Source organism: Bombina bombina, chromosome 11 (assembly GCF_027579735.1).
Source record: "Bombina bombina isolate aBomBom1 chromosome 11, aBomBom1.pri, whole genome shotgun sequence".
Lineage (NCBI taxonomy): Eukaryota > Metazoa > Chordata > Amphibia > Anura > Bombinatoridae > Bombina > Bombina bombina.
Window position 1 is genome coordinate 96,928,406 of NC_069509.1, and position 22,979 is coordinate 96,951,384.

The window sequence follows — 22,979 nt, forward strand, 5'->3', positions numbered from 1 at the left end:
TCAGTGGATTTTTAATCTGGAGACTATGTCCCCAAAGGGGCTGAATGTCCAGTTGGACTACCAATGTTTCTTGTAAAAATTGTAGTGGATGTATGCCCACTGCCTCCTTCATAGTAATATGAGAGCTAAAGCTAATATGATTATGTACGTCCACGGCTGCAATGAATATATGCAGTGAAATTTTAATACAGTGGATGATCTTTACAGCTGGGTTCCCCACTTATAGTAAAGTATCTGCGTAATTGAGGATGCCTATCAGGTATTGAAGATGATTTAGTGTGGGGTGCTTCGTGGTAAAGTAACACTTCCTTAAGTTCAATGTCTTTGAGTCTTTGAGTCTGTGAAAGGGGTACTGTGTTAATGGTTTTGACTATGTACTTAAGTCCAGTTGGGGGCATGAGTTTAACACATGAAGAGTATTGTCAGCAGGCACAGGCATCCCCTCTATGTAAATATGAAGATATGTTCTCGCATAAAGTTGTGCAGGGATTAGAATATAAGAAAACATTATATGTAAAACAGTATATGTGTAATTTGTGAATAAAGCATGGGGGGTAGGTACGATTTGTGCAAATTACAGTATGCCTAGTGTAAGGTAGAAATATTAATATGCAACACAGTACCATCTCTAGTTATTTTACTATATTGCTGCATTAGTTTGTGTGATGTTGATTTTCACTTTCGCTTTTGGTATTTGGTAGTTGGTCCCCGTCGGCTCTCCTTAGTTCCGGGCGCGCATGCGCAGTTGCGCTACACGGAAGCTGGGAGTCTGATGGCGGTGTGTCACGGTGAGGGTAAGTAGTTATTTAAGGTGTGTTGTAATTAATGTCTGTAAGTGGTCTGAGGACGGGGGAGACCCCGAAAACGTTTACCATTAAACGATTTATTTAAACGGAGAGTGCCTTCTTTACTGTGCTGATATTTGATTGTTTGTAAGTGCACCCCGGCAGCTGGAAGATAAAAAAAAGAGTGCTGGTTCCCTGCTTCGATTTGTATATATATATATACAGGGAGTGCAGAATTATTAGGCAAATTAGTATTTTGACCACATCATCCTCTTTATGCATGTTGTCTTACTCCAAGCTGTATAGGCTCGAAAGCCTACTACCAATTAAGCATATTAGGTGATGTGCATCTCTGTAATGAGAAGGGGTGTGGTCTAATGACATCAACACCCTATATCAGGTGTGCATAATTATTAGGCAACTTCCTTTCCTTTGGCAAAATGGGTCAAAAGAAGGACTTGACAGGCTCAGAAAAAACAAAAATAGTGAGATAGCTTGCAGAGGGATGCAGCACTCTTAAAATTGCAAAGCTTCTGAAGCGTGATCATCGAACAATCAAGCGTTTTATTCAAAATAGTCAACAGGGTCGCAAGAAGCGTGTGGAAAAACCAAGGCGCAAAATAACTGCCCATGAACTGAGAAAAGTCAAGCATGCAGCTGCCAAGATGCCACTTGCCACCAGTTTGGCCATATTTCAGAGCTGCAACATCACTGGAGTGCCCAAAAGCACAAGGTGTGCAATACTCAGAGACATGGCCAAGGTAAGAAAGGCTGAAAGACGACCACCACTGAACAAGACACACAAGCTGAAACATCAAGACTGGGCCAAGAAATATCTCAAGACTGATTTTTCTAAGGTTTTATGGACTGATGAAATGAGAGTGAGTCTTGATGGGCCAGATAGATGGGCCCGTGGCTGGATTGGTAAAGGGCAGAGAGCTCCAGTCCGACTCAGACGCCAGCAAGGTGGAGGTGGAGTACTGGTTTGGGCTGGTATCATCAAAGATGAGCTTGTGGGGCCTTTTCGGGTTGAGGATGGAGTCAAGCTCAACTCCCAGTCCTACTGCCAGTTTCTGGAAGACACCTTCTTCAAGCAGTGGCACAGGAAGAAGTCTGCATCCTTCAAGAAAAACATGATTTTCATGCAGGACAATGCTCCATCACACGCGTCCAAGTACTCCACAGCGTGGCTGGCAAGAAAGGGTATAAAAGAAGAAAATCTAATGACATGGCCTCCTTGTTCACCTGATCTGAACCCCATTGAGAACCTGTGGTCCATCATCAAATGTGAGATTTACAAGGAGGGAAAACAGTACACCTCTCTGAACAGTGTCTGGGAGGCTGTGGTTGCTGCTGCACGCAATGTTGATGGTGAACAGGTCAAAACACTGACAGAATCCATGGATGGCAGGCTTTTGAGTGTCCTTGCAAAGAAAGGTGGCTATATTGGTCACTGATTTGTTTTTGTTTTGTTTTTGAATGTCAGAAATGTATATTTGTGAATGTTGAGATGTTATATTGGTTTCACTGGTAAAAATAAATAATTCAAATGGGTATATATTTGTTTTTTGTTAAGTTGCCTAATAATTATGCACAGTAATAGTCACCTGCACACACAGATATCCCCCTAAAATAGCTATAACTAAAAACAAACTAAAAACTACTTCCAAAACTATTCAGCTTTGATATTAATGAGTTTTTTGGGTTCATTGAGAACATTGTTGTTGTTCAATAATAAAATTAATCCTCAAAAATACAACTTGCCTAATAATTCTGTACTCCCTGTATATATATATGTGTGTGTGTGTGTGTGTGTGTGTTTGTGGCATGCACCACAATCTCTGCCATCTCAAGGAAACAGGGCTGGTGCTAGGCAAGTGCTGTGGGTATATGTGTGTGTGTATATATATATATATATATATATATATATATATATATATATATATATACACACACACTAGATATGTGCAATTCGTTTCGGATCGATTTGGAAATACGGCAAATTCGGAGATTCGGATCAAACCGAATTTCCGAATTAAAATACTGCCGAATTTACAGAATAAATCCGAATTAGTTCGGATTTATTCAGTAAATTCGGATGGCCATGGATTACACTAGTATTGTACAGTATATTAGGTTATATCACTCTGCTATGGGTTACACCTAATATACAGTACATAATACTAGTCTAATCCCACCTAACACTTACCGAAATTCCGAATTTCCGAATCGAACCGAATCCAGCCGAATTTCTTCGAATCCGAATCGATTCAAAATTTTCCGAATTCAAATCGATCCGAACCGAAATTCAAAAAATTCAGAATCGATCCGAACCAAATTTTTTCGCCATGCACATATCTAACACACACACACACACACTGTATATGAGAGAGATGGTAATGAGTGGAAAACGGCTTTTAATATTCATTCTGAACATTATTATTATCTTTTGATGCCCTTTGGTCTGTGTAATACTTCAGCCACCTTCAAGACTTTGGAAAAACATCTCTATGTCAAGTTAGAGAAATGCTCCTTTAAAAATGTTGAAATTGCCTTTCTCAGATATGTTATTTCCAAGGAGGGTTTTGTTATAGATCCACAAAACTTTCATCTACCCTTAGCTTGCCCAAGCCATTCTCTTTTAAGGGACGTTCAATAATGTTTAAGCTTTACAGATGTTTCAGCAATATGTTTCTTATAACTGCACCTCCTTTGAAAGTTTTTTTTACCAAGAAAGAACCAGCTGTAGAGCAGGAATTCCTACTGCCTTGAAAACTTTTTGTTCTGTTGTGATTCTTCGACATCCTGATCTGGAGCTTCCTTTTATTTTAGAGATTGATGCCTCCAATATTGTAGAAGGAGCAATTATTTACCTGTGCAATCCTTCACCTGGATTTTTTTTCTAAAATATTTAATACCACTGAACCTCTTTATGATGTAAGTAATAAAGAATTACTGGAAGATGGCGCTTATGTAATGGTGACACCCAGTGTTCCCTCTAAGGCCAGATTTTGTGAGCTGCAGCAGTGAAACTGTTAATTAGTGAGCCATTCCCTGCAGTTAAAGGACCACTCAATGCAGGAGAATTACATAATTAATTAAGTACATAATAAAAAGACAATGCAATAACACTTAGGGGCCGATTTATGAAAGTGCAAGCGTACATGATACAATGTAGCGTATCATGTCTGCCGCACATCAATAAATGCCGACAGCATACGCTGTCGGCATTTATCATTGCACAAGCAGTTCTTGTAAACTTCTTGTGCAATGCTGCCCCCTTCAGATTCGTGGTCAATCGGCCGCTAGCAGAGGGTGTCAATCAGCCCGATCGTATAGGATCGGCCAGATTGATGTCCGCAGCCTCAGAACAGGCGGACAAGTTATGGAGCAGCGGTCTTTAGACCGCTGCTTCATAACTACTGTTTCTGGCGAGCCTGAAGGTCCATTTGGAGCTTAATCATTCGGCCCCTTACTCTGAATTTTAAATAAGCAGTAGATTTGTTTTCTGACAAAATGTTTTTTTTCTGCCATTTTCCGGCTCCCAATATCATGTGACAGTCATCAGCCAATCACAGAGTAATATACATATACCCTGTGAGCTTGTGCACATGCTCCGTTGGATCTTGTTACCCAGAAAGTGTGAATATAAAAAGACTGTGCAAAATTTGATAATGGCAGTAAATTGTGAAATGTCTTAAAACTGCAGATCTATCTGAAACATAAAAGTTTACTTTGACTTTAGTGTCCCTTTACCTAACACTATACAATGTAGTCATCAAAGTATGGTTAAAGGGTCACTGAACCCAAATTTTTTCTTTTGTAATTCAGAAAGAGCATGCAATTTTAAGCAACTTTCTACTTTGCTCCTATTATCAATTTGTTTTCATTCTCTTGCTATCTTTATTTGAAAAAGAAGGCATCTAAGCTTTTTTTGGTTTCAGTAATCTGGACAGCACTTTTTTATTGGTGGATGAATTTATCCACCAATCAGCAAGGACAACCCAGGTTGTTCACCAAAAATGGGCCGGCATCTAAACTTACATTCGTGCATTTCAAATAAAGATACCAAGAGAATGAAGAAAATTTGATAATAGGAGTAAATTAGAAAGTTGTTTAAAATTTCATGCTCAATCTGAATCATGAAAGAAAAAATTTGGGTACAGTGTCCCTTTAACTTAGTAACTCACTGATGGGGGCTCACAAAATCTGTCCTTAGAGGGAACACTTGTGATGCCTGTTGCAGGAAACTAAGGAACCTAACCTTACTCAAATCAATTATTTATCTCGAGGGGTCCATTTATTAAGCAGTGGATGCTTTTTCGAAGCCCCATCATTTCAGGTTCGCCTGAAACGGAAGTTAAGATGCAGGGGGCGGACTGAAATCATCCCGATCCAATCAGGATTATTGACACCCCCTGCTAACGGCTGCCAGTGAGCAGGGGCCGGCATTGCACAATCATTTCACCAGAAATGCTTGTGCAATGTTAAATGCCGACAGGGTATACTGTTGGCATTTAGAGAGGTTGAGCAGACATAATTTGCTACATGGAATCATGTCCGCTCGACCATTAATAAATCTACCCCCAAGACTCCACCATGCCTGAATTCCTCACAGGTTCCCTGGGCTCTTTTCTTCACACACTTAAATTGTATCCTCTTATACATACCAGGATCATAAATTGTAAATGCAGATACCCTCTCTTGCTAGTTTACCACTGAGACTCTCTCAATCATAGTTACTTAATTCTTCCAGAGAAAATAGAAACTCCCCTGTTGACTCTTTAAAAATTTGTCCCTGTTTGACTACACAAGTCAGCTATAGCATTGGTACGTCTGTAATTTCAGGAGTGAAACGAACTGTATGGCATTTACAACTAACCAAGGGGAAAGGGCAACAGTCACAAAAAAACAGCTTCAGTTGATGGTGCCTGTTGATATCTGTGGGTTACTGTTTTTGTGCTATTGTGGATGTCTGGCATGTTTTTTAATTGCATGTGGATGTCTATCTCTTAATTCTGTCTCAGTGAGGCCGAATTATCAAATGTCTGTTGGATACGCTCTCCGTATTCAGCATTGCACCAGCAGCTCACAAGAGCTGCTGGTGCAACGCCGCCCCCTGCAGACTCGCAGCCAATGGGCCGCCAGCAGGGAGGTGTCAATCAACCTGATCGTAATCGATCGAGTTGAATTGTGGCGATTCCTGTCCGCCTCATCAGAGCAGGCGGACAGGGTTATGGAGCAGCGGTCTTTAGAAGACTCGCCACGAACACGGGCGTACAAGCTCCATACGGAGCTTGATAAATGGGCCTCATATTGTGATGACAATTGACAAGTGCTCAGGTGCCTCCTGTTAACTAGAAAGACGGTTACTTCATAGGCCGAGTAATGCGTGGTTATGCTTTATTTAAACTTTTATGATTCCGATAGCGCATGCAATTTTAAACAACTTTCCAATTTACTTTTATCATTGAATTTGCTTTGCTCTCTTGGTATTCTTTGTTAAACGCTAAACCTTGATAGGCTCATAGGCTAATTACTAAGCAGTTGAACTTTCTCTTACCCAGTGCATTTTGACAGTTTTTGACAGTTAGACACTGCTAGTTCATGTGTGTCTTATAGATTACATTGTGCTCACTCCCGTGAAGTTATGTAAGAGTCAGCACTGATGGGTTAAAATGCAAGTCTGTCAAAAGATCTGAGATAAGGGGGCAGTCTGCAGAGGCTTAGAAAAAAGGTAATCACATAGGTAAAAAGTATATTAACTAATTTTCAAAATACTGTGACGGAAGGGTGTTGAGAAGGGTGTACAGACTTTAAATGTTTTTGTAAATCAAACTAGTACATTATACTTGTTAGTTTTGGAATATGCTTAAAGGAACAGTATACACTAATTTTCATATAACTGCATGTAATAGACACTACTATAAAGAAGAATATGCACAGATACTGATATAAACATCCAGTATAAAACCGCTTAAAAACGTACATGGAAGCTTTCAGTTTAGCTCTGTTTAAAAGGTTACTGGAACACCCACTGCAAGTGGGAAATAGCAGACACCCCCTTCCCCATATGAAAAGACCCTTTACACAAACAGAAGCAAGCTGGAGTAAGTATACGTCGGTATTCTCCTAAAACTTTGGGGCTTGGTTAGGAGTCTGAAAATAAGAGCAATGTTATTTAAAAATAAGCAAAGCTATCCATTAAAAAAAAAACCTGCATGGGCTATATAAATGGATCATCTACAAAACATTTATGCAAAGAAAAATCTAGTGTATAATGTCCCTTTAAATAACAGATGGGTAGGGGGTCCTGAAAATAACTAATTATGTCCAGTAATGACAATACCACAATTCAAAACCACCGCATCTTTATTAGCATTTCTATAAATAAAATACATTTTCCATAATCCTTTTATCCCAACCAGAAATAAATGAGTGACATACAGAAATTCAGATATAGCTATGCCAAAGGCACTGTAACATTTTATCAAAGAGCTTACATTTGTAAGTTATCACAGTAACTGTGTAAAGTATAGAAGATAAAAATGTACATAAATCAGCCATAAACCAAGGTTAAGATATATAACATTATTTCCATGTATGGCACAATGGAGTATGCACCAATTAAATATCTGTTGTTTTTTAGCTTGTACAGCATTTGTATTTACTGTGCATATTAAAAAAAAAAGTGGTTTTCATAGATTGTTGAATTGATAATTATACATCAAGAATAATATAGCGGAATATTTTAATACTTTTGTTAACATTTCTCTTCTAAATACATCACTTTGCATTTTGGAAACCTGTGTATGATTTTTTTTATGAGATATTTAAAAAAAAAAGAAGCCCAATACTTTCTTACACATGAATGATTGGTAGAGACAAGGCACTAGAAATCACATGTATCAGGACAACATTTTGACAGATTTTGAGAAAGATATATCAGAGCAAGACAGTTCTGCTATCGCTAACAGCCCAAGGGAAAGCTGTTTGCCTGTTTAATGTCCATACTGTTTCATCTCTGAACGGAAAATGGCACAGCTTCTTCTTCGTCTCTATTTCTTTCCAGATACTAATGCAGCAAATTCCTGGATGGACATCTCCTTGTTGAGGTAACTTTCATATTGACGTTTTGTGATACGCCCACCTTTTAAGGCACTTTCAATATCGAATTTCTTGCCGGACTTTTTGTCAATGATCACAGAGGAATCCCCATTTGGCCCTTTAATGGTTGTTTCTTCCCAGTCGCATTCCTGACTCTGTAGGTTAACAAACATTCTCCAATCAATCAAGCCCAAATTACGGGCTTCTTCTGGTGACATCTCTCTTCCTGTGTCTGGGTCAATGACCACAATAGAACGACGCAGGTGGTTCTCTCTCTGTTCTCTCTTAATTGCCATGGTGTCTAAACGCTTCTGCAGTTGTTCAAGCTCTAAATCTTTATCTCTGGAGATCTTCTTTAATTCATTTAGTTCTTGTTGCAGGGAAAGGAATCGAGAATCTAGGTTTACCCCACTGTCAACTTGGGTTAGACTTCTCAGATCCTCAGCTTCCTTTATTGTAATCTGGATCTCAGACTGCAGGTGTCGAGTTTCCAGCTGCAGACTCTGCTTTTCCATTTGTAGTTTGTGAACCTCTTCCCGCAGATATTCAAGCTCTTTGTTAGATTTTGAGTTGCTAAACTCTAATTCTGAAAGTCGTGCTTGAAGACGGTCTACCTCTGTATCCAGCTCTCGTTTGCTTCTGCTCTCTTCATCTAAGCTTATTTTAAGCCGTTCTATCTCCTGTTCTGTTTCAGGATCCTTTTCTACTTCTATTTTCTCTGTGAAAACCACTTTTTCCTTTAGTTCCATCTTCTCTAATGATATAAGCTTTTTGCGTATTGCTGCCAGTTCTGTTTCAAGCATCTGCCGCCTGTGCTTCTCCTCTTCCACTTGAAGCTTCAGAAGGTTATGCTCTTTCTCTTGTTGTGGATCTTGCTGCAGCACTACTTTTTGTTTCAATGTTACTTTTTCTTTGGTCTCTATTTCTCTTTGCTCTAATTCACTGAGCCTCATTCTCAACCTCTGGATTTCAAGTTCTGCCTCCCGTCTAGCCTGTCTTTCTCTCTCCAATTCCTCAAGCTGGCGTTCCAGCTCTGATTTCCTATACTGCAATTTCCGCAGTTCTTCTTGCAAGGAGTCTTTCTGTTTTAATTCATTTTGTATATTCTTGGACAAATTGTTAACCTCTGACTTCAGCACAGGATCTTCTTCAAACTTCACAACTTCTTGTTGAACGACCTTCTCCCTCACCTGCGACAGTTCCCTTTCTTTTTGCCTGATCTTCTCTTCTTGTGAATGCATTTCCTTTTCCAGAGTAAGACGTTTCTTCTGTTCTTCTGACAACTGTGATCTGAGCTTCTCAACTTCATTTTTAGTTGTAGGGTCTTCACGGTATTGTAGGACTTCCTGAACCACTTCTTTAATTTGAACTTGGGGTTTGGTGTCTATCCAACTTTGTATCTCCTGCTTCAGTCGTGTTATCTCTATTTGTGACCGCTCTACTATCCTGGTTTTCTCCAAGATTTCCCCACGGAGTTTCTCCAACTCTGCTAATAGTTCTGGGTCTGTTTTATGCTTGATAACTTCCTTGGTTATCTCCTTCACTTCAACTTGTGGACCACGTTTTTTTAAGGATTCCAGCTCACTCTGAATAACCTTGATTTGCTCTTCTGATGATCTGTATTTTCTCTCCTGCTCAATCACCTCAAGCCGTAGGTTGGCCAATTCACTCTCAGCTTTAGGATCTGGTCGAACAATCTCCTTTACTTTCTCCTGGATCACAACTTTGGAATTCTCTTCTTCTAAAACATTTATTTTACGTATCAGCTCATTTTTCTCACGAATGTTAATACGTATCTTGGAAGTCTCATCTTCATACTGCCTTCTTAGATCAGCTACTTCCCTCTCTGAGGCCAAGTCCTTCTCCACTTTCAACACTTCCTTTACTGTGATCTTACCTTCAGCCATAGCTCTTTCTTTTTCCAGACGTTTTAATTTCTCCTGGAGCAAAAGCAATTCCTCCTCCTCTTTTTGTCTTTGTGTATTCTCCCTCTGCACATTCTCCTGTAGAAGCCTATACTCTGTGGCTAACTGAGGGTCATTCTGGAGTTTTACCACTTCCTTCTCAGTGATCTTTTCCTGTGGTTTGTTCTTTTCTTCAGTCAGTATAAGTAATCTTTCCTTTAGATTTGTAATCTCACTTTGCTTGGTGCTCTTATGCCTTTTAAGTTCCTCAAGCTCTTCCTTGAGACGCAGGAACTCTTCCTGCTGCTCCCTGTCCTTTTCAATCCTCAAGACTTCTTTGACTATATATTGCTGCCCGCCTTCCTTCTGTTCGTGTTCTAACACTCGAACCTTTAATCTCAAAGAATCTAGTTCATCCTGAAAAGACTTGTTCATGCGTTGTTCTTCAGAGACTCTCTCTAGTATTTTGTGATAATCCTCTTCAAGCTGTGGATCTGGTACCTTTTTCAATACCTCCTTTTTCACTATAGTCTCCTGAGGTTTCTGATTTTGAAGAAAGATGATTTCACTCTCAGTGCTCTTGATCTCAGATTCCAGTTGCTGTCTACGCTGCACCTCATCCTCCAACATCTTCTTGATTTTCCAGATCTCTTCCACAGGTTTTTCAGATCTGCTCATCTGTATCGTCTCTCTCTGGACCTCCACCTCTGGCTGCTGTATTTGAGAAATAACATTGTGAGTGTCAAACTTTTATAAAACTCTTCACTAGATTATTATAATAAATGTCAGTACAATACAATGGCTCTCAAAACTTTGCTAAGATAACTATAAAGCACAACAGCATATTCTCTCATACTGATACTTCCCTGTTTTTAAAGGGACATTCTAATTTAATAAATTGCTCTAGCTCTTAGATCATTTTATTAAATTAATGCTAATTGATTACTATGAGTTTAACCCCAAATATAATTTAGTTTTTACTTAGTGCATTGCCACATCAGAGCAGGACATGGCAGATGAGCCAATTAGGTGCAGCATACACACCTAGCAGCCAATCACTGCCCATATCCCACTCAAGACAATCAAGGAAGCACTCCTAGCATACAAATATAACTTAGTATTTAACTCCTTAAAGGGACATGAAACCCATTTTTCTTTCCTAAGATATGGTGAGTCCACAGAATCATCAATTACTAGTGGGAATATCTCTCCTGGGCAGCAAAGAGCACCACAGCAAAAACTGTTAAATACCACTCCCCTTACCCACAATCCCCAGTCATTCTCTTTGCCTGTAGTAGTTGCAAGGAGGTGGTAAAGTTAGGTGTCTGTAAGATTCTACAATCAAGAGTTTGTTATTTTCAAAGCAGGACAAGATGTTCTGATCTTTGCTAAGGGTTTAGCCGTAGTCAATTTCAGTCTCTTCAGTAGAGCATTGGTGGCTTTTAAGCATTTGGGAACTTGGGGGGTATAATCCCCTCTGTGCATCCCATTTGATTTATTGCTGCCCTCGTCAGAAAGCCTGTTTAAGTTTGCACAGTCTTTTCATTTTTCACAGGTCCATAGGAGGAGGGTGCCTCTTAAACTTTGTGAGCTGCCTGCTGCAGGGCAGTTACTTTTATGGTAAGTGATATATTATATTATATTCTTATTTTGGCACTTAAATGGTTAATACAGTTTTTCTGATGAGGAGTTATATTACAGGGCATTGACAAGGTTCTGGCTCATGATTTTTTTTATTACTTTGTATGAGATTTTCAGTTTAATGTTTTTTTGCAACATTATTTTTCCCTCGGTAAGGTTGTGAGTGTCCGGGTGTGTTGTGATGTTTTGGTTGGCGGAGCCTGCTGAGGAGGTAGTTTTGGCGCACAAACCAGGAAGTGTTTGTTTTATTTTAGTGCAGCTCTGGGCTGTGTACAAGTGGCTGTTTCTTTGCTGCAGAGTGGTTTCAGTCTGGAGTGTTCCTATTTTTCTCTGTTTGATCAGCAGGTTCAGGTAGGCACTTCAGCAATCTGGCTGAGGTGTAGTGGTGCCCATGTTTATTTTACTTTTATAAAGTTTAAGTTTGTTGCTATAAATGTCTGTGTTAACGTTACTTTTTTAAAGGGATAGTAACATTTTTTAGGCTTCTTTTTTTCTTTTGTATACATTTATTATTTGAAATTAATTTTTTGTATTTTGATGGACTAAGTGGCCTTGCAAAATGTTATTTGTACTCTGTTGGGGGCTAATGTGGAACCTCCTATTTCTTTCTGTTACTCATGTATTGAGGGAACATTGCATTACAAAGATAAACTTTTTGAATCTGAGACGTTTTTTTCTAGGGAAGATGCTGTTCAAGTGCAGCCTTGTTCTCAGGCATCCCTACCCTTGTCTGCCCGCATGTTATACCATGTGCTTCCTCTCATGCTCCAGCTGGAGTTTTCTTTGCAGGATATGGCTTCTCATATATCTTCTGCAGTTTCTGAAGCGTTATCTGCTTTCCCTATGTTGCAGGGGAAGTGTAAGAGGAAATTTAAAACATTGGAGACCCCTGTTACAGGGGTTGTTTTTTTTCTAATGTCTCTTCTCAGAAGTCTGAGGAAGAGGATTCTTCTTTATTGTCTGAGGGTGAGATCTCTGACTCTAATAGTATATTAACTTCTTCTGATGCTGAAGTTGTGTCATTCAGGTTCAAATTAGAGCACCTCCGTTTGTTACTTTAGGAGGTTTTGTCTACTTTGGATAATTCTGATTCTATAGTTGTAATGACTCCTAAGAAATCTAGCAAGCTTATTATATATTTTGATGTTCCTTCCGCAGAGGAGGTATTCCCTGTCCCTGATCGTGCTTCAGAGATTGTTGCACGGGAGTGGGAGAAGCCTGGGATTCCTTTTTCCCCTTCTCCAATTTAAAAAAAAAAAATTCTATTGCTTAAAGAGTCTTGGTAGACAGTGCCTAAGGTTGAGGGTGCTATTTCTACTTTGGCTAAGAGAACTACTATTCCCATAAAGGATAGTTGTTCTTTTCAGGATCCTATGGATAAGAAGCTTGAAGCTTTTCTTAAGAGGATGTATGTTCATCAGGGGTTGCAATGGCAACTTGCAGTGTGTATTGCTACTGTCACTAGCGCAGCAGCTTATTGGTTTGATGCGTTGTCCAATTCTATTCGGTCAGACACTTCTCTTTAGGAGATTCAGGATAGGATTAAGGCTCTTAAATTGGCTAATTCCTTTATTTCTGATGCTTCTCTTCAAGTTATCAAATTGGCAAAGATTTCTAGCTTTGCTTTTTTAACTTGCAGAGTTTCATGGCTAAATTCCTGGTCTGCGGATGTTTCTTCTAAACTAAGCTTTTGTCTTTTTCTTACAAGGGTAAGACCTTGTTTGGACCAGGTCTGGCTGAGATTATTTCTGATATTACGGGAGGTAAGGATCATTTTCTTCCTCAGGATAAAAGACATATACAAAAGTGTCAAAGTAATTTTTGTTCCTTTCTGAACTTCTCAGCTAAACCTTCCTCTTCCAAGCAGGAGCATTCTAAGTGTTCCTGGAAGTTCAATCATTCCTGGAATAAGGGGAAGCAATTGATAAAGCCTGTTACTGAGTCAAAGTCAGCATGAAGGGTCTGCCTCCGATCCGGGAGCGGATCTTATGGGGGGCAGATTTTCTTTTTCGCTCAGGCTTAGATTTGGGATGTTCTAGATCCCTGGGTGGTGAACATTGTATCCCAGGGTTAAAAGCTAGAGTTCAGGACTTATCCCAGGGGCAGGTTCCTTCTCTCTAGTTTATCTGTAAACCAGATAAAGAGAGAGGCATTCTTGTGTTGTGTCCAGGATCTTTCCGATATGGGAGTAATAGTTCCTGTTCCTTTTCAGGAGCAGGGTCTAAGTTTTTATTCCAATCTGTTCGTAGTTCTCAAAAGAGAGGGAACATTCCGTCCTATTCTAGATTTCAAGAGGGTGAACAAGAGTTCCGTCTTTCAAGATGGAGACTGTTAGTTCCATTCTACCTTTAGTTCAGGAGGGTCAGTTCATGACCACAGTGTATTTAAAGGATGCGTATCTGCATTTTCCTATCCACAAGGATTATCACAAGTTTTTAAGATTTGCATTTCTAGACAAACATTATCAGTTTGTGGCTTTTCTATTTGGTCTTGCTATGGCTCCCAGGATTTTTTCGAACGTTCTGGGAGCAGTTTTGGCAGTTCTTTGGTCACAGGGTGTTGCAGTGGTGCCTTATCTGAACGATTTTTCTGGTTCAGGTGCCATCTCTTCAACAAGCAAGCTCCCTCATGGAGATATTGTTGTCTTTTCTGCGCTCCCACAGTTGGAAATTGAATTTAGAAAAAAGTTCCTTGATTCTGGCTACAGGAGTGGTATTTTTGGGAACAATAATAGATTCCCTAGAAATTAAGTTTTTTCTGACAGAGGCCAGAAAATCAAAGTTCTTCGATCCTTGTCTTATTCTTCAGGCCTTTCCCTGGCCATCAGTATCTCAGTGTATGGGGCTTATTGATCTGATGGTGTCAGTTATAGACATCATTCCGTTTGCTTGGTTCCATCTCAGGCCTCTGCAGTTGTGCATGCTCAGACAATGGAATGGGGATTATGCGGATCTGTCTCCACGTATTGTTTTTGATCAGGAGATCAAAAACTCTCTTCTGTGGTGGTTGTCCCAGGATCTTCTCTGGGAACCTGCTTTCGCAGACCTACCTGGGTGATTGTGACCATGGATGCCAGTCTTGGGATGGGGAGCTGTCTGGGGTTCTATAAAGGCTCAGGGTCTTTGGACTCGGGAGGAGTTGGTTCTTCCTATAATTATTCTAGAGCTGAGGGCAATCTTCAATGCTCTTCTGGCCTGGCCTCAGTTAGCTTCAGTCCAGGTTATCAGATTTCAGTCAGACAACATAACGTCCGTGGCTTACATCAATTTTAGGGGGGGGACTTGTAGTTCCTTGGCCATGACAGAGGTAGCCAGGATTATTCAGTAGGCAGAGTCCCACAATTGTTGTCCACATTCCAGGGGTGGACAATTGGGAAGCAGCTTTTCTAAGCCAACAGACTTTTCATCCAGGGGAGTGGGTACTCCATCTGGAGGTATTTTCTAACTTGATTCTCAAGTGGGGCAGCCGGAGCTGGATCTCATGGCATCTCATTAGAATTCCAAGCTTCTAAGGTATGGGTCACGGTCTTGAGATCCTCAGGCTGAACTGTTAGATGCTCTGGCCGTTCCTTGGAACTTAAGTCTAGCGTATGTTTTTCCTCCGCTCTTCTTCCACGGGTCATTGCTGGAATCAGACAGGAGAGGGCATTGGTGATACTCATTGTCCCCGCATGGCCTCCCAGAATCTGGTATGCGGATCTGGTGGAGATGTCCTCTCTTCCACCTTGGAGTCTTCCATTACGGAAGGGCCTTCTACTTCAGGGGCCCTTCCTTCATCCAAATCTTGTTTCTCTGAAGCTGACTGCTTGGAGATTAAATGCTTGATATTATCTAAGCATGGTTTTTCTGAATCAGTTATTGAAGCTATGATTCAGGCTCATAAGCCTGTGTCTAGAAAGATTTATTATAAGATTTGGCGTATATATTTGTATTGGTGTGATTCCAGAGAGTTAAAATTCCTAGGATTTTGTCTTTTCTCCAAGAGAGTTTGGAGAAGGGTTTATCTGCTAGTACCTTGAGGGGTCAAATTTCTGCTTTATCTATTTTGTTGCATAAATGTCTGGCAGATTTGCCAGATGTTAAGTCTTTTTGCCAGGTTCTGGTTAGAGTCAGGCCTAGGTTTAAATTTGCTACTCCTCCGTGGGGTCTCAATTTGGTTCTTAGAGTTCTTCAACATGTTCCTTTTGAACCTATGCATTCTTTAGATATTAAGTGTTTATCCTGGAAAGTTTTGTTTTTGGTTGCTATTTGTTCTGCTCGAAGAGTTTTGGAGCTTTCAGCTTTGCAGTATGAATCTCTTTTCCTTATTTTTCATTCTGGTAATGTAGTTCTGCGTACTGCCTTAGTTTTTCTTCCTAAGGTGGTTTCGGATGAAAATATTAATCAAGAGATTGTTGTTCCTTCCTTGTGTCCTGATCCTTCTTCTTATAAGGAACGTTTGTTTGCACAACCTAGATGTGGTACGTGCTTTTATGTTTTATTTAAAAGGGTCAGAAAGCAACGGCAAAGTAATTTTCGCTTGGCTTATGAGACTGCAGGACGGCAGCCTTCTGAGAGAATCACGGCTCTTTCTACCAGGGCTGTTTCTTCTTCTTGGGCTTTTAATAATGGAGCTTCTATGGAACAGATTTGCAGGGCTGCTACTTGGTCATCAATATTTTACAAATTTGATACTTTTGCTTCGGCTGAGGCTTCTTTTGGGAGAAAGGTTCTTCAAGCAGTGGTGCCTTCTGTTTAGGTTACCTGTCTTGTCCCTCCTTTATCATCTGTGTCCTCTAGCTTGGGTATTGATTCCCACTAGTAATTGATGATTCCGTGGACTCACCATATCTTAGGAAAGAAAACATAATTTATGCTTACCTGATAAATTTATTTCTTTCCGGATATGGTGAGTCCACGGCCCACCCTTTATTTAAGACAGTTTATTTTTCTATCAACATCAGGCACCTCTGCACCTTATATTACTTCCTTTCTACTTTCCGTTTTGTCGAATGACTGGGGATTGTGGGTAAGGGGAGTGGTATTTAACAGCTTTTACTGTGGTGCTCTTTGCCGCCTCCTGCTGGTCAGGAGAGATATTCCCACTAGTAATTGATGATTCCGTGGACTCACCATGTCCGGAAAGAAATTAATCAGGTAAGCATAAATTATATATTTTTTTTCTTTCATAATTTAGAAAGAGTATGCAATTTTAAACAACTTTCAAATTTAATTACATTATCTAATTTGCATAATTTTCTTTGCTGAAAAGCATATCTAGATATGCTCAGAATCTGCTGATTGGTGGCTGCACATAGATGCCTTGTGTGATTGGCTCACCCATGTGCATTGCTATTTTTCAACAAAAGATATCTAAAAAATTAAGCAAATTAGATGATAGAAGTAAATTGGAGTGTTTAAAATGGTATTCGCTTCCTGAAACATGAAAAAAAAATTGGGGTTTAGTGTCCCTTTAAATGTAGTTAAAATATTTAACAACATGTATTGTACAGATGATTTATCTACAAAAATCCCAATACATTTTAATAGTGAATGTTGCAGAAAAATCATTCGCTACATTTTTCTTAAGGATTGTGATTAACCCCTAAATGCTCTAATAATTTAACATTCATTTCAAAAGCTTTTAGTGGCAGCAAGAGTTGATGAATGGAATCTGAATGTAATATGCACTAGAATTGATTTTTTTTTTATACAAGCAAAACAATTTTCTATTTATAACTATAATCATAGTTTAAATAAGATTTTTAACCTGTATTGTTGATCAAATATGACTTTATTTGCCTATACCTGATGCAGTAGACTTTGAGCAAATTCCAGTGTCTGCATTCTCTGCTTATTCACTGCAGAAGCTTCGGTGAATTTTGCCGACAAATCTGCTTCCTATGGTAAAAAAAACAACAACAACAATATAATAGAAGAAATAACTCTTGTATTCTAACTACAACATCAAGATTATTAATGATTTCTCAGGCAGTTCTAGTAAATGGGATATATTTTTGGGGGCCGAGCCTTTAGGCTCTCCGGAAACAGCGGTCATGAAGCATAACTGGCCCATCTGCTCTGAGGCTGCGGACATCAATCCGCCCAATCCTATACGATCGGGTTGATTGACACCCCCTGAAAGTGGCCGATTGGCCGCAAATCTGCAGGGGGTGGCATTGCACAAGCAGTTCACAAGAACTGCTTGTGCAATGATAAATGTCGACAGTGTATGCCGTCGGCATTCATCGATGTCTGTCGGACATGATCGGACAGACCGATGATAAATCGGCCCCTTGGAGTTTTCAGTATTATTTTACCTTTTAACTATTATCTTTTTAATATCTAGTGACACATTTTACTTTTTTTACAACTAGACTTTGCAATTATTAAGTAGATTTGTAATAAAGGGCCATTAAATACAATGTAATTGTATTCACACATGCACAATAAAAAGGCAGAAACAGCACTTACTATGGATTTCAAACTATCAGTAGATTTTTTTCTGAGAAATTTCAAAGATTGCTTCCATAACCATAACCCCTGTAGCATGTGACAGTCATCAGCCAATTACAGACTCATATACATATACACTGTGCTCTCTTGCACATGCTCAGTGGGAGCTGGTTTCTCATAAAGTGTGCACAAATTGAAAGTAAATTGGAAAATTGTTTAAAGTTGAATGTTCTATCAGAGTTTAATATTGACATAAGTGTCCCTTTAAGAGTAGGAATTACAAATTATATAAAAGCTCTAAAAGAAAATGCTATTATTTTATTACTGCACTATTGCTGATTATCTGAACTTCGTCAGATCATACATGTTTTTTCACGCCGACACTCACAGTGGCTTTCCTGATGGAATTATCTTAAAGGGGCTGTTCCTGCGAATAGCGAGATGTCTCCTATATAAAGTAATGGAGCTCACTGGAAAGGTAAACTTCACTGGTAGATCAAAGTTAGTTAAAATAGGGATATGTAGGGCTGAAATGTCTAGATAAATATGCTGGGATTTGAGAGAAAATGTCATATACACATCCATGTTCAGCTCATTAACGATAAAACAACATTTATGCTTTTTATTTTGTAATTAAAAGTACAAATTTCTGTGTGTTTTTTGCACATCCAATGTCCTTAAATTATGATTTATTTCTGTGTAATTTATATACAAATTTTTAGGTTTGTTATAAAATATGATTTTTAGTGAACAATTTTAATATAGTTAAGCACCTTAACTATACATTTTTTCCTGCATATTTATGTGTGAATGGCTCAATTATTTGTTATGATTTTTATTTAATTTTTTCATTCTACACCTTTGTAATGTATGCAATTTCTTCCCATACGAAAATGCAATATACGCTCCTTAGCGACACGCCTTTATCAGGCTTTAAATAATTCCACCAGGGAAATAAAAGTACCCAGAGACCTTTAGCTAATCGTTCTCTTTGTGTTAAATCCATGTAAAAGGTTAAACAGTGTTCTTGCAAAGGGGTGTTCTTAGGCGATGAATATATTACAATAAGATTAGGAAAAATGAAATCAATAGTTTTAAAATCATATATGGCAAATCAATAAAATATTCCCATTAAAAAAAATCAGTAACAATTGTTTTGTTTAATCACATTAAAAAATCTAAATAATTCTGCAGAAATCATATTTTATGGAAAAAGTAAAATTCAGATTGAAATCAGGCAGAAAAAAACCCATAATAAAACTACACTCCCCGGTGAAGTTTTCCTTTACAGATAGGATGGGAAACCTTGGAACGCCTGATGTTTCAGTACTACATTACCTATGATGCTTAGGCACTCAAGTCTAGTTGAGCATCATGGGAAATGTAGTTCTGAAACATCTGAAGGGCCAAGGTTCCTCATCCCTGCTTTACAGCATGCTGGGAAACACCTTGCCACTCGCAGCCCCCTTTATTTTAGATTATTCTTTTAGTATCCTAAATATTTTTTTTTATTTTAGTTGTATAATCTTTCGCAATATTAATTGTTCTAAATTACCATTCTCACTAGTGTTAAAGGAGCATATATCGGCAATTAAAGTGATATAAGAGTCAATTGTGTTCTCTCCTTCATTTTATATAGAGTATTTCAAAATATATATATTTTTTTAAAGCTTATGTTCCAGTCCTAAAAGGGACATTAAATTCTTCTTTCATGAATCAGGACAGTGATGGCTCACCTTGGCACCCCTGATGTTTTCAAACTACATTTCCCATGATACTCAACCAGACTGCAGAGTGCTTAAGCATCATGGGAAATGTAGTTTCAAAGCATCTGGGGCGCCAAGGTTAGCCATCACAGAGATGACATACAATTTTAAACAACTTTCCAGTTTGCTTCTATTATTTAATTTGCCTAATTCTCTTGGAATCCATTGCTGAAAAGAATACCTAGGTAGTCTCATGAGCGACAATGCACAACTGGGAACTAACTAGTGATTGCTGGTTGCACATATATGCCTTGTGTCATTGGCTCACCCAATGTGTTCAGCTAGCTCCCAGTTGTGCAATTGCTGCACCTTTAACAAAGGATACCATGAGAATGAAGAAAATGTGACAACAGAAGTAAATTGGAAAGTTGTTTAAAATTGTATGCTCCATCTGAATCATGAAAGAAAAATGTTTGGTTTCATGTTTAATAAAGCAACGTCTTCTTGTCCATATCCACCAGCGCAGTTGTCATTATCAGTCAGTTAGAATTTGTTTCAACTTCATTTTATGGAGCGTTTTCATATATTAAATATATTTTACATAACTTTGTGCCATGTGTAAATAATGCTCTTTCATGTGAACAACTCCGCTAGAAGTAAGCTTTTTGCGTGCTTCCGGTAGCGCTCATATTACTAGTTGACAGTAAAAGTATTTCGCTTGTGCGCTAACCTAATGTGTGCAAGGAGCTAAACTTTGAATATCTCAATCGCATCAACGTATTCACCCATAGAAGTCTATGGAGGAGAAAACTCTACTTGCGTGGAAACACGATCAAATATCCTCAAGTGCGCTAATCTGACATGAAAATATTAATATTTCACATTCCAAAGTTCTTCATATAGCAGAATATTTTCTATTTATTCATAAATACATATTTCTACATATATCTAATGGTATTTTGGTACTATATATATCAATACCAATATATATATAGATGATTATATATAGGTATAGATATATACAGAGATATATATCAGAATATCTATGTATAAATGCACAGAACCTATACTGCAGCACATTACAATGTGAAATATTTACAGTAAATACACAGTATCAAACCTAATTAAATGCAAATATTACAAAAATATTATTTTTCATGTTTTTATCTACTTGACTGCAAAGGGCTCCAATGCACTTTTAGATATGTCTATATGTGTGGATTTATGTGTATATATATATCTGTAAAAACATATATACACATATAAATGCATATGAACACACATAGACATATTTAGACATGTGAGAAGTGACGTCACAAAAGGGGCGGAGCCTTGTTCCCTACCAGACTAACAGAGCATTCATTGGACATTGTGATACACACAGTCTTTTGTTTGTGTAGTCTATGATTGGGACAGTCTCATTATATGCCTTGTGACTTGTTTTTAATAAATTTGTTATACTTTTTAATCACTTCTGATTCATCCTTTGGAGCTGGAACTTCTTTGCCTTGCCTCCTATTAGGAGCTTCCTGTGCCTATATATCTAGAGCTTGATTTTGAAGCTCTAGACAATGTGAGTACCTTTTCTGGGTTCTGCTGCAAATTTCACATAACCACAGAATTTCACTATATGTGTCTCTTTTTTTCCCTGAGGTTCACCTGCTGAGCATTATCACTGTGATTACCTGGGCTTCTTATCCTTTTTTGTGCACCATTAGTTTTTATATTTAGACATGTGTATGTATCTCTATGTTAAAGCCCTTTGCCTGCCTTCCCCCTAACATATGAGACCTCATATTTTTGAGCCCTAATAACTTTTTTGTGCAATATTGTGACACTTTTTTTTGTTTCGCAAAACAGTTCTGAGGTTGTGCTATGCCAACGCATGTTAACTTCAATTGCGCTCAAGCCATCGTGTTTACTTTCAACTTGTAATACGAGCGATAAACCCGACCCACGCAACCAACCGCAATAACCTCCTTTTCGCTCTAAAGACCGCTGCTCCATAACCTGTCTGCTTGCTCTGAGGCGGTGGACAGACATCGCCAGAAATCAACCCGATCGAGTTGATTGACACCCGAAGCTAGCGGCCGATTTGCTGCGAATCTGCAGGAGGCGGCATTGCACCAGCAGTTCACAAGAACTGCTGGTGCAATGATAAATGCAGAGAGCGTATGCTGTCGGCATTTATCAATGTACAGAGGACATGATCCGCAATATCGGATCATGTCCGCTCGCACAATAATAAATAGGCCCCCTTTAGTTGTCACCCATATGTCTATGATTTATGTAGATTTAATTTCCAAACAAATGCATTTTTATGCGTTTCATCCATCTAGACAGGTATTCATCTGATCTCCCTGCAATATAAACACCATCTTCATTGTTCACTAACCAGCGAGAATAATAATTCATTTTAACCTACCTCTTCCTTCACTTTGGCTGCAGGTGATTGGATTCTGGCCCGTTTGCTATAAGTATTTCTTCGGTTCTCCATATCCAGAATAGACCTCAGTTTTTCACTTTCTAGCTCATAATCCTGAAATAAAACACAAAACACTATAGATTATACAAAAACAAACATGAATGTTTGCTTTAAAGAATTCTCAAACACTTGCACAATATTTCTTGATGTGTATGTTGGGGGTATAACTCTCTCAACAGGTTTAATTGCAAATGATTTTTAATTAAACTTAGAAATAGCCATGGCACGCATGAAACCCCTTTTACAGCAGTTTTAATAATACAATAGGGTACAAAATTATAAATGAAGCACAAAAATGCAAATAGTGTGAAATATTAATATCGCTCTCAAGCGCAATCAATACCATTTAAAATTAAAGTTTAAAATCTATTGTGCAAACCTTAGTAATGTGTATATTTTTCTGACTAATTTAAAAAAATTACTTCTATTTCCCTGCCTTTGTATCATGTGACAGCCATCAGCGAATCACAGACTCATATAATATAAACTGTGAACTCTTGCTCAGTAGGAGTTGGTGTCTCAAAAAGTGTGCATAGAAAAAAACTGTGTACAATCTGGGCTAGTGATAGGAGTTTTGGCCACAGAGTCAAATACACATTTCGCTGCACCCTCCCCCTGAACAAATTATATACCCTGCCATTACTGCTTCTTAATAAAATGTTTTAGTGATGTGTTAAGCAGCTCTAGATAACTATTTTATTTAATTATAGAGAAAATAGATTTTCATTATCACATCAAATTATTGACTGTTAATCTGATTTATTATAACTATAATGGTTAAAGGGATAGTAAACCCAAATATTTTCTTTCATGATTCAGATAGAGCTTGCAATTTTAAGCAACTTTCTAATTTACTCCTATTATCAATTTTTCTTTGTTCTTTTGGTATCTTTATTTGAAAAAAACGGAATGAAAAG

General features: G+C 38.5%; 1 protein-coding gene across 1 annotated transcript in view; it reads right to left on the reverse strand.

Annotated features, from left to right (window-relative positions):
* Positions 1–7,139: 7,139 nt before the first annotated feature.
* Positions 7,140–22,979, reverse strand: part of PPL (periplakin) — a 173,873-nt gene continuing 158,033 nt past the window's right edge. Inside the window, exons 20-22 of the mRNA XM_053694509.1 lie at positions 22,003–22,116; positions 17,224–17,316; positions 7,140–10,510 (exon numbers count right to left, since the gene is read on the reverse strand). Of these exons, the coding sequence (XP_053550484.1) occupies positions 7,844–10,510; positions 17,224–17,316; positions 22,003–22,116 (2,874 nt within the window). The 3' untranslated portion in view covers positions 7,140–7,843. The remainder of the gene's footprint in view (positions 10,511–17,223; positions 17,317–22,002; positions 22,117–22,979) is intronic.